Raw genomic sequence first — 10815 nt, 5'->3', positions numbered from 1 at the left:
TGTCCCCATCTTTCTTATAAGCCCCCTTTAAATATTGAAAGGCCGCAAGAAGGTCTCCCCGGAGCCTTCTCTTCTCCACGCTGAACAACCCCAACTCTCCCAGCCTTTCCCCACAGCAGAGCTGTTCCAGCCCTTGGACCATTTTCTGTAGCCTCCTCTGAACCCGCTCCAACAGGTCCATGTCTGTCTCGGACTGAGGACCCCAGAGCTGGACGCAGTGCTCCAGGGGGGTCTCACCAGAGTGGAGCAGAGGGACAGAATCCCCTCCCTCGACCTGCTGGCCACGCTGCTTTGGATGCAGCCCAGGATACGGTTGGCTTTCTGGTCTGCAAGCGCACATTGCCGGCTCGTGTCCAGCTTTTCATCCCCAAGTCCTTCTCTGCAGGGCTGCTTTCAATCAAATCTCATGAGGTGCACATGGGCCTACTTCTCGAGCTTGTCCAGGTCCCTCTGGATGGCAGGGACATGTCACACTGCCCTCCTCCCCACATCCTTGGGCAATGCTGCATGCTCTGGCTGGGTGCCTGCCTCTCCCAGGTCACAGGGTGACATTGGGAATGTTTGCCCTAGCAGCACCCAACAGCTCGGGGTGCCCCTGGCACCCCCATGGCCTGTGCTTTCCCTGAGCCCCTTGCCAGCTGCCACAGTGGGCAGGAGTGGGGCAGGAGCGGGGGGCATCAAGGGGCCAAGCTGCTAGTGGGCACTGGCAGCCTCGACTCCCGCATGGGGTCTACCCCAACTCCTGCTCCCAGTCCTCGCTGATGGCCGCTCCATGTCCCAGGAACGTGGACCGCCCCGAGCTGTGCCAAATCTCCCTTTACGACTTCCAGAAGTTCCTGCTGCACGACCAGAAGGTGGGTACCCTTAGAGACCCCTGCAGCATCCCTCTCAGCCCCAACCTTGGGGACGCCCATGGGATGCCCCAGCCTGGTTCGCCCCGTAACAGCGGCCATGTTTGCACCCCAGGAACCCTGGGCCAGCGATGTGGGCGTGGTGCGGGACTACATGTGCACCTACCTCAAGGAGGGCTCAAGCGAGGCGACGGACCCCTCCTTCCAGCTGGACGAGGTGGGTGGCCCCACGTGGCACCCACCCAGGTGTGTCTCCCCAGCCCTGGCAGGCTCTGACCTCTCTGCTTCCCCCCTAGTTCCTCACATACCTCTTCTCCAAGGAGAACATGGTGATGGACGCCAAGTATGAGCGCGTGGTGCCCGAGGAGATGAACCACCCCCTGTCCCAGTACTGGATCTCCTCCTCCCACAACACGTAAGGACAGGGTGGGCTCTCCTCGGGGACCCCCACGAGCATCCCATCACCCCTAGCTGGGCAGCCCTGGCCACTGATGGTCCCTCTCACTCCTCTGCAGGTACCTGACAGGGGACCAGTTCTCCAGCGAGTCCTCCCTGGAGGCGTACGCCCGCTGCCTGCGCATGGGCTGCCGCTGCATCGAGCGTGAGTCCCCCCAGCACCCTGTGGTGATGCTCAGTCCCCCCCAGCAGCCCACGGTCCCTCAGACAGACCGTCCCCTGCACCCATCCCATGGCACTGGGTGGGGGGTCTTCCATGTCCTTTGGGGGCCCAAAAACATGGTCCCTGGTGCACAGTCGGTGACTGGCATGCATTAACTGAGGTGTCTCCCCACTCAGTGGACTGCTGGGATGGCCCAGACGATCTCCCCATCATCTACCACGGCCACACGCTCACCTCCAAGATCAAGTTCCTGGACGTGCTGCATACCATCAAGGAGCACGCGTTTGTCACCTCTGAGTAAGCCTCAGCCCCCCCCAATGACACCCCAATTCTGGGACAGGCAGGCAACCCCTGCCCGAATTCCCCTCTCCTTCACCTTTGTCCCAAGCTGCCATTCCCACCTGCTTCCTCCAGGTTCCCCATCATCCTCTCCATCGAAGACCACTGCAGCATTGTCCAGCAGAGGAACATGGCCTCTCACTTCAAGAAGGTCTTTGGGGACATGCTACTCACCAAGCCGGTGGACATCAATGCCGACGAGCTGCCCTCACCCACCCAGCTCAAGAAGAAGATCCTAATCAAGGTGTGGAGCGGGCACCACCCCAAAGCCTCTCTTTGCGGGAGGGACAAGGACTCTGTTGGGCTGGGAGGGATGGTGATTCTCTCAAATCTTGTGACTCAAGAGTGATATCCCTCCGTGTACAAGTAGGACATCTCTCCCATGTCCTACTGCAAGAGACGGTCAAGAGGAACAGGGGGTGGTGGAGAGGTACCTGCAGGAGCCCAAGCATGGCCTGAGGGCTGGGAGCTCAGTGTGACGGGGACACTGTGCCCACCGCTGAGCTCCCCTCCCTGGGCTGTCTCCAGCACAAGAAGCTGGTCGAAGGGAACCTGTACGAGGAGGTCTCCACTGCCAGTTACTCGGAGAATGACATCAGCAACTCCATCAAGAATGGCATCCTCTACCTCGAAGACCCCATCGACCATGTAAGGGGCTCCCTGCCAAATGGCAGCCAGGGGCCAAGCGGGGTCTGTCGGACAGGGATGAGCATTGGGGTTTGGGTTGGACATGGGGCATGGGCTCTCCTAGACCATTGCAATGCTGTGGCGGACGTGAGGGGGGCAGAAACAGGGGTCTCAAAGCCCCGTCCCTCCATGCCATCATCCTCTCTGCCCTGGTGATGCTCTTCCTCCCTCCCAGACCTGGAGCCCCCATTATTTCGTCCTGACGAGCAACAAGATCTACTACTCAGAGGAGACATCCCGTTACCAGTTCAACGAGGATGAGGAGGAGGTGGAGCAGAAGGAGGTGGGTGAGGGGCAGGATGCATCCACGGGGCAGGGGGATTTAGGGAGGACTCCGTGAGGAGGAGGAGAGGGTGGCAATGCCCCAGTTGATGCCGGTGGCTGGGAGGAATGCTGACCCTGGGGCATCTCTCCCATTTTGGGGTGAACTCGCAGGAGTTCAACAACAACGAGCTACACTTCACGGAGAAGTGGTTCCACGGGAAGCTGGGAGGTGGCCGTGATGGGCGGCAGATCGCCGAGAAGCTGCTGCACGAGTACTGCACCGAGACAGGCGGCAAGGACGGCACCTTCCTGGTGCGCGAGAGCGAGACCTTCGTGGGTGATTACACCCTCTCCTTCTGGTAGGAGCCCTGGGGGAGGCAGGATCTCACCCTCCCCGAACTGGTCTGGGTATCCCACCAGGGGTTGGCCCTCCAGCCAATCCCCAGTTTGGTGCCTGGAGTGGTGTTTTGGCGGGGAAACACCACCATTTTCCACGGCACATGGACCCCTGAGCGTGGGATGGTGGGGACATGAAGAAGAATTGACTCACCCCTGCCTTCCCTCCATCACCACGGCAGGAGGTCCAGCCGGGTGCAGCACTGCCGGATCCACTCGCGGCAGGAGGCCGGCGCCACCAAGTTCTATCTGACGGACAACCTGGTCTTCGACAGCCTCTACAGCCTCATCTGCCACTACCGTGAGGTGCCGCTCCGCTGCAACGAGTTCGAGATGCGCCTCACCGACCCCGTCCCCCAACCCAATGCCCACGAGAGCAAAGAGTGAGGATGGCCCCCATCCCCTTGGTCCCCTGGGTCCCCCAGCCTCCTCCATCCCTGGTGTCAGGTCTTGGGTGCCTCCCGGGGCACGGGGATGCCAGCGCCAGCCCACTGCCTCTGTTCTCTGCCCGGCCAGGTGGTACCACGCCAGCTTGACGCGCCTGCAGGCCGAGCACATGCTAATGCGGGTCCCGCGGGATGGAGCCTTCCTGGTGCGCAAGCGCAGTGAACCCAGCTCCTACGCCATCTCCTTCCGGTGAGTGTGGCCACCCCGGTGCCCTGAGGCCAGTCGGGCTTGGCCGCAGTGTCCATGTTGCTGGCCAAGCTGAGAACTGCCTGGCTCGTGTCTGTTGTGACTCCATGCTGGGTGGCAGGGGTTTGCTCTGGGTCAGCAGGGTGACACGGTAGGACGCATGATGCTGTCATGGGGGGGGACCCCCTAGCTGCAGTGATGGGAAAGCCACGTCCTCAGGGCGGTCACCCTGGTGGCATTCCTGCTGGGGCAGGGCATCGCTTCCTGCCCATCCCCATCATGGAGCCAGCGTCCAGCCACCCCTCACGTATCCCCCCCGGTTCTCTTGGCCCCAGGGCGGAGGGGAAGATCAAGCACTGCCGCATCCAGCAGGAAGGTCGGCTCTTCATGCTGGGCAGCTCAGCTGAGTTCGAGAGCCTCGTGGACCTTGTCAGCTACTATGAGAAGCACCCGCTCTACCGCAAGATGAAGTTGCGCTACCCCATCAACGAGGAGACCCTGGAGAAGATGGGCACCACCGTGAGTACTCCTGGCGGTGGGGATGGTGGGGATGGGGGCTCTGTGCCATGGACAACCAAGCCCTGTCCCCAGCTCCACCATCGTGGGAAGGGCTCCTCCAGCCTCTCGGTTGAAGCCCAACCAGAACCACCCAAGCTCATTCCACAGACATTGCCCACGGTTATAACTCCACCGTAATTCACTTCCAACGAGTTGCAAAGGGATATTAGGTCCCTCTCAACCTCCTCTGGATCACACGTGGTGGCCCGGCTCTCACCACATCCCCTTGTGGCCCCTGCCCGCATCCGGGTGACCCACTCAGGTGTCTCTCCTTGCAGGAGTTAGACTATGGAGCCCTGTATGAGGTGCGGACCCCCCACTTCTACGTAGAGGCCAACAAGATGCCAATGGCCAGGGTAAGGGGCCAAGCTGGTGTCCCTGGGAGGTGGAGGGTGGTGGGACATGGTGATTCTAGTGCTGGGGCTCCTGGGCAGTGTGCCCCCAGACCCACCACATCTCCCACCACCGACCTGAGAAGTGGTGATGTTTTGCTGCATTTTTCTGACCCTCGAGTGATGCTGGAGCTGGTGGGACCTTTCCCACCTCCTCATCACTTGGGGACAGTCCGAGTTCCAGTGACAGCATTGTAACGGCATGGTGGGCGAGGTCTGGAGAAAGCCCAGCCTGGAGCAAGGACCTGGCATAAGTTTGCCCCAACAGTGAGGAAACCCCCATGGATCCCTTTGCACTGGGGAACCCCAAAAGAGCAGGTTTAGGGTCAGCTCCCAGGTGGTGCAGTCTACCTCCTCGAAGGTTTTTGGTACAGGGCTGGTCTTGGAGCTGGCCCAGTCTCCATCCTCGGAGGTTTTTTGGACCAGGCTGCTCTCAGAGCTGACCCAGTCTCCATCCTCAGAGGTTTTTGGGACCAGGCTGCTCTCAGAGCTGACCCAGTCTCCATCCTCAGAGGTTTTTGGGACCAGGCTGCTCTCAGAGCTGACCCAGTCTCCATCCTCAGAGGTTTTTGGGACCAGGCTGCTCTCAGAGCTGACCCAGTCTCCATCCTCAGAGGTTTTTGGGACCGGGCTGGTCTCGGAGCTGACCCCGTCTCCATCCTTGGAGGTTTCTGGGACTCAGCTGTTCTTGGAGCTGACCTAGTCTCTATCCTCAGAGGTTTTTGGGACCGGGCTAGTCTTGGAGCTGACCCTGGAGGAGGCTGGACTGGAGCCCCAAGATTCCTTCCATGTGATCCTACAATCCCATGGCCCAGCACTGCTGTGCCTTAAAGGTCCCTTTGCAGCAGAGCAGCTCTCAGGCTATGACCAGACACCGGAAACCTTAACCCAAAGGGATTTTTCCCAGGGAGAGTGGGAATATCAGGGGATTAACCCCTTCAGTGCACCAGGAGAAACCATTGGGAGACCCAGAAGAGGAACTTGCTTTGCGCTTAATGTGGTGGTCCTACAGGACCACGGGCACCTCCAGCCCTCCTGTCCCCTCTAACATGTCTCACTGCTGTCATGAGCAATTTGGGGGCATCGTTTGGGGTGTTGGACCCTCAGGAGCCCCCATGCTCCACTGTGGGGGCTCAAGGAGCTAGGCTGAGCAGGCAGCACTGCCCGCCAGTGTCCCCACGTGCTGGGTGGTGACACATATCCCTCTCCCCGGTGGCCTAGTGCACAGTGAAGGCTCTCTACGACTACAAAGCGCAGCGGGAGGATGAGCTGTCATTCTGCAAGCAGGCCATCATCCACAACGTCGACAAGCAGGACGGTGGCTGGTGAGGGCGGTTGAGTGACCCCCGGGTGGGCATCACCGTGGGTGAGGTGTGGAGGGGACACCCCGGGTTTTCCCGTGGGTCGTCCCGTGGTGGGTTTTAACTGCCTCCTTTTCTGTCCCCCCACCCCTTCTCCGACCGCTCCCTGACATTGCACGTAGCATGAACACCCCTGTCCCCCCCCAAATTGGTCCGCTTTCCTTGATCCTCTCACCCCTTGCAGGTGGCGGGGGGACTACGGGGGCAAGAAGCAACTGTGGTTCCCAGCCAACTACGTGGAGGAGATCGTCAGCACGCAAGCGCAGGAGCAGGATGAGGCCGTGAGTGCCATGTCCCCGCGCACCTGGGACAGAGGCCACCCGAGATGCTCCCAGCCTTGTGCCAGCCCGGACCCTTATCCAGAGGCTGGGGGATGCTCCCAGCCCCGCTCCAGTCCAGACCCTTATCCAAAGGCTTGGGGATGCGCGGAGCAGAGCATGCCAAGAGGGTGTTTTTTCTCTGCTTTTGCTTGGACTTGGCCGATTCAGAGGGCTGGAGGGAGGCTGCCAAACGGAGTGGGCGCTGGGCTCAGCCCTGCACAGCCGCCCCCCACCACCCACTCTTCCTTCCTCTCTTGCAGTCGTCGGAAAACAGCCCCCTGGGGAACTTCTTGAAAGGCTTCATCGACGTACCGTCCTGCCACGTCGGTGAGTGTCCCCACCACGTCCCCGCCACAGCTGCGGGAGCCTGCCGGGACGGCGCACACCCCGCACTGAAGCTCAGTGCCGTGAGCTGAGGCTCCCCAAACTCATCATGCAATTGCCAGCTGGGCTCATGCTTGGCACAACGTGCCAAGGAGCAACGCGAGGCTGGGTTCTGAGGGATTTGGTTGATTTTGCGGGGGATTCAGAGGAATTGGGAGGTCTGGATGATTCAGGGGATATTTACCCCTGGCTGAAAGGAAAACGCATTTCAGCGTGGAAAGCTGAAACAATTCATTAGAAAAATGGAACCTTCACAAGAGGACCCCAACGGCTGGTGGGGTGCCGGGGGGTGCTGGTGGGGGCCCGGGAGCGGGACCGCTGAGGTTTCGTTTGCTCCACAGAGCCATCCATTGGGAATGTCTTCGAGTAAAGCCCCCCTCTGATGTCCTTATAGTTATCTCCAAAGACGGGAGGAGCTCCAAACCATTTGTCTTCACCATCCATTCCCAGCAGATGTCCCACGCAGCCCAGTCGCTGGACGTGGCCGCAGACACGCAGGAGGAACTCAGCGAGTGGGTGGCCAAGATCCGAGAGGCCACGCAGAACGCCGACGCCAGGGTGAGGGGCACCGGGGTGCAGAGGATGGGGGTGGATGGTCCCGTTCCCCAGCGGATGGTCTCCAACATCTCCAAAGGAGGAGGCTGGGGGAAGACTTTCAGCTCCTGTTTCCCCTTGTGCAGATGCAAGAGGGGAAGATCATGGAGCGGAGGAAGAAGATTGCGCTGGAGCTCTCCGAGCTGGTTGTGTATTGCCGCCCGGTGCCGTTCGATGAGGACAGTAAGAGCTGGAGAAGGGGGGTGATGGGATAAGCATGGGAAGAGATGGGTAGGGGGAACCAAGCGGTCATGATGGGCCAACCCCCGGGCCACCAGAGAGCCCCATGTCCTCTGTTGATGGCCACCTCGGTGCTTTCAGAGATTGGCACGGACAAGGCGTGCTACCGGGACATGTCCTCCTTCCCGGAGACCAAGGCAGAGAAGTATGCCAACCGCAGCAAGGGCAAGAAGTTCCTGCAGTACAACCGGCGCCAGCTCAGCCGCATCTACCCCAAAGGGCAGCGCCTGGACTCCTCCAACTATGACCCGTTGCCCATGTGGATCTGTGGCAGCCAGCTTGTGGCCCTCAACTTCCAGACACCTGGTAAATCCTGCTCCTGGGGTGGCCGCTGGGCTCATCCCCACAGGTGACCCCAAAATCCTTATCCCTGGTGGCTCTGCCCTGGGTCCTATTGCTGGAGATGGTTTGGATGATCTCTCCAACCTTTCTCCTCATCCTGATGGGGACATCTCCATGCAATTCTTGGGTGCTTCATGCAAAACCCAGCTGCATCCCTTCTCCGACAAGGGTTGGGGGCTCTTAGCAGGGGGTTTGCCAGGGCAGGACCTGCTGGCCGGGGACCTCAGGGAGTCCCTGAGCCCCACAGCTCAAAGCTGCTCTGTCCCCACGGCTGCAGACAAGCCAATGCAGCTGAACCAGGCGCTCTTCATGCTCGGTGGCCGCAGCGGCTACGTCCTGCAGCCTGACATCATGAGGGACGAGACATTCGACCCCTTCGATAAGAACAGCCTGAAGATCGTGGAGCCCATCACGGTGCAGCTGCAGGCAAGTGGGCAAGGACAGCAAGTCCACCCTGAGGTGGTCACCATCAAGATGGGGGCTTGCTTATTCCTCCGTTTTGGGTCAACTGGGGATGGTTTTTACATGTTTCAGCCCCATATTTGCTCCATGGAGATCATTACCCCATGATCTCTTCGGTTTGTCGGTTTTTCTCCGCTTGCGGCATCATTTTTCCCAGAGGAGAACCCAAAAATTGCACAGAGCTGAACCCAACCTGAGCAAATGCAAGGTGAAGGGTAAAGTAGCTAAAACAAGCCCCAAAACACCTTACCCAACCCTTGGGTAATTTCGGTGTTAGAGCTCAGACAGGTTGGTTTGTAGGCACCTGACTCTTGAGCATGGCATGAATCCGGCAAAGTTTTTTTAAATAATTTGGCGGATACAGCTAAAATCGAGCTAAAACCAGTCCAAGGTCATAAATAAGGTGTGGTGTGACTAATTATGGCCATGAAGCTTTTTGGCAAGCCCAAAACACCAAAATTTTTTTACGCTGAGGGTGGTGAAACACCGGACCAGGTTGCCCAGAGAGGTGGTGGATGCCCCATCCCTGGAAACATTCAAGGTCGGGTTGGACGGGGCTCTGAGCAACCTGATCGAGTTGAAGATGTCCCTGCCCATGGCAGGGGGGTTGGACTAGATGATCTTTGAAGGTCCCTTCCAACCCAAACCCTTCTATGATTCTATGATTCTAAAAAGGCCAAGCCATGGGGTTGCCCTGGGGAGTCCTTCCTCAGCTGATGTAGCCAGACCTCACCCTCCTCTTCCTCCTGCAGATCCTCGGTGCCCGGCACCTACCCAAGAATGGGAGGAGCATCGTGTGCCCCTTCGTGGAGGTGGAGGTGTGCGGCTCTGAGTACGACAACAGCAAGAACAAGACAGATGTCGTAGGTGAGAGTCCACGCTGGTGATGTTCCCACCCAGCCCCTGTGCCCCAGGGACAGGCAGGGACGCCGGGGCAACCCTAACTGTGCCCTTCGGGGTCCTCTTGGACATGTGGGTGATGGGGCTGGTTTTCGTGGAGGAGTGAAGAGGACAGGCATCTCCCACTAACGTGCTGGTGCCATGCTGGTGATGTCCATGCGTCCAGCCCCGCCCTGACCCTTCCCGCTCTCTCCTCGCCCCGCAGCCGACAACGGCTTCAACCCCGTCTGGCTCTTCAAGCAGTTCGTCTTCGACATCAACAACCCCGAGTTTGCCTTCCTCCGCTTTGTGGTGTACGAGGAGGACATGTTCAGTGACCCCAACTTCTTGGCACAAGCCACTTTCCCCGTCAAGGGCCTCAAAACAGGTATGGTCCCTCCATCTGCACCATCATCATCATCATCACAGAATCATCATCATAGAATCACAAAATCATCAAATGGTTTGGGTTGTAAGGGACCTTTAAAGGTCATCTAGTCCAACCCCCCCTGCAATCATCATCATCTTCTCAGGGATCTGGCCGTGGCGAGGGGCTCGGACCCTGCCATGGGGCTGAGCTCGTGTCGTGGTGTTGTGTGCAGGCTACCGGTCGGTGCCGTTGAAGAACAGCTACACCGAGGACCTGGAGCTCGCCGCCCTCCTCATCCACATCGAGATCATCAACGCCAAGGCAGGTGGCCTGGGCAGCTTGGGGAACCCCATGCCTCAGTTTCCCCAGCTGGAGCAGGGGAGAACAGCACCCTGGGGCGTCCTGTCCACCCCACCAGCTCATACCCTTGTGTCAGAGCAGGAGGAAGACGAGGAGAACCTCTACTCATCCATCCAGCAGCTACGGGACCGCGCCAGTGAGCTCTCCAGCCAGGTCTCCAGCTACGAGCGCACCAACGGCTGCGACTCCCGCTACCAGCAGCGCCTTGATGAGTTACGGGCAGCCCAGGAGCGGCTCATGGAGCTCACTGAAGTCCGCAACCGCAAGTGAGTGTCCCCTCCCTGTGCCTTTAGGAGGTCCCTTTCAGGGGGGTCCCTAAGGCCACCACCTTGCTCTCCACCAGGTTGATGGAGAAGAAGAAGAGGGACCGGCAAATGGTCACCAAACGCAGCTGAGCTGGACGGACATGAGCCCGCCAGCCCACTGCAGACCCCCGCCCCCGCCACCTCCTCTCCTGCTGCAAAGGGAGGTGGGGTGGCCAGATCCGGACCTCCCCCCCCATGCCCGGGGCTGGGTGATAGCGGTGTGACAAATTTGGGGACGAAAGGGGACTTCGGGTAGCTCTGCCTGTGACATTTCTCCGTCGGGGCGAGGCAGGAGGTGGGATGCTCCAGCGTAAATCTGGGGCACCTCCGGCTTCATCCCACGTCCCCTGGGGCTGGTGGCCACGTCCCTGTCCCCACGGGGTGGCCACTGCGGCGTCCTCTTCACCCCACATCCTCTGTGTCCCACCATCCCATGGCGGGGAGGGGCGATGAGCCCCA

The 10815-nt window shown here is 59.7% G+C and overlaps 1 protein-coding gene across 1 annotated transcript in view; it reads left to right on the top strand.

Moving 5' to 3' along the window:
• LOC103901296 (1-phosphatidylinositol 4,5-bisphosphate phosphodiesterase gamma-1-like) overlaps nucleotides 1-10808 on the top strand; it is a 20038-nt gene extending 9230 nt beyond the window's left edge. Inside the window, exons 8-32 of the mRNA XM_009282156.2 lie at nucleotides 782-854; nucleotides 967-1068; nucleotides 1148-1266; nucleotides 1367-1452; nucleotides 1647-1767; nucleotides 1885-2053; nucleotides 2338-2457; nucleotides 2672-2779; nucleotides 2932-3119; nucleotides 3339-3539; nucleotides 3673-3792; nucleotides 4125-4308; nucleotides 4626-4703; nucleotides 5961-6064; nucleotides 6285-6381; nucleotides 6681-6747; nucleotides 7199-7362; nucleotides 7485-7581; nucleotides 7720-7944; nucleotides 8258-8406; nucleotides 9195-9309; nucleotides 9548-9709; nucleotides 9924-10012; nucleotides 10133-10317; nucleotides 10395-10808. Coding sequence (XP_009280431.1) covers nucleotides 782-854; nucleotides 967-1068; nucleotides 1148-1266; nucleotides 1367-1452; nucleotides 1647-1767; nucleotides 1885-2053; nucleotides 2338-2457; nucleotides 2672-2779; nucleotides 2932-3119; nucleotides 3339-3539; nucleotides 3673-3792; nucleotides 4125-4308; nucleotides 4626-4703; nucleotides 5961-6064; nucleotides 6285-6381; nucleotides 6681-6747; nucleotides 7199-7362; nucleotides 7485-7581; nucleotides 7720-7944; nucleotides 8258-8406; nucleotides 9195-9309; nucleotides 9548-9709; nucleotides 9924-10012; nucleotides 10133-10317; nucleotides 10395-10446 — 3175 coding nt within the window. The 3' untranslated portion in view covers nucleotides 10447-10808. The remainder of the gene's footprint in view (nucleotides 1-781; nucleotides 855-966; nucleotides 1069-1147; nucleotides 1267-1366; nucleotides 1453-1646; nucleotides 1768-1884; nucleotides 2054-2337; nucleotides 2458-2671; nucleotides 2780-2931; nucleotides 3120-3338; nucleotides 3540-3672; nucleotides 3793-4124; nucleotides 4309-4625; nucleotides 4704-5960; nucleotides 6065-6284; nucleotides 6382-6680; nucleotides 6748-7198; nucleotides 7363-7484; nucleotides 7582-7719; nucleotides 7945-8257; nucleotides 8407-9194; nucleotides 9310-9547; nucleotides 9710-9923; nucleotides 10013-10132; nucleotides 10318-10394) is intronic.
• Nucleotides 10809-10815: the final 7 nt, after the last annotated feature.

Source organism: Aptenodytes forsteri, unplaced genomic scaffold, assembly GCF_000699145.1.
Source record: "Aptenodytes forsteri isolate BGI_AS27 unplaced genomic scaffold, ASM69914v1 Scaffold260, whole genome shotgun sequence".
Lineage (NCBI taxonomy): Eukaryota > Metazoa > Chordata > Aves > Sphenisciformes > Spheniscidae > Aptenodytes > Aptenodytes forsteri.
Note: the sequence above shows the minus strand (reverse complement) of the source record. Positions and strands in the feature narration are given on the sequence as shown.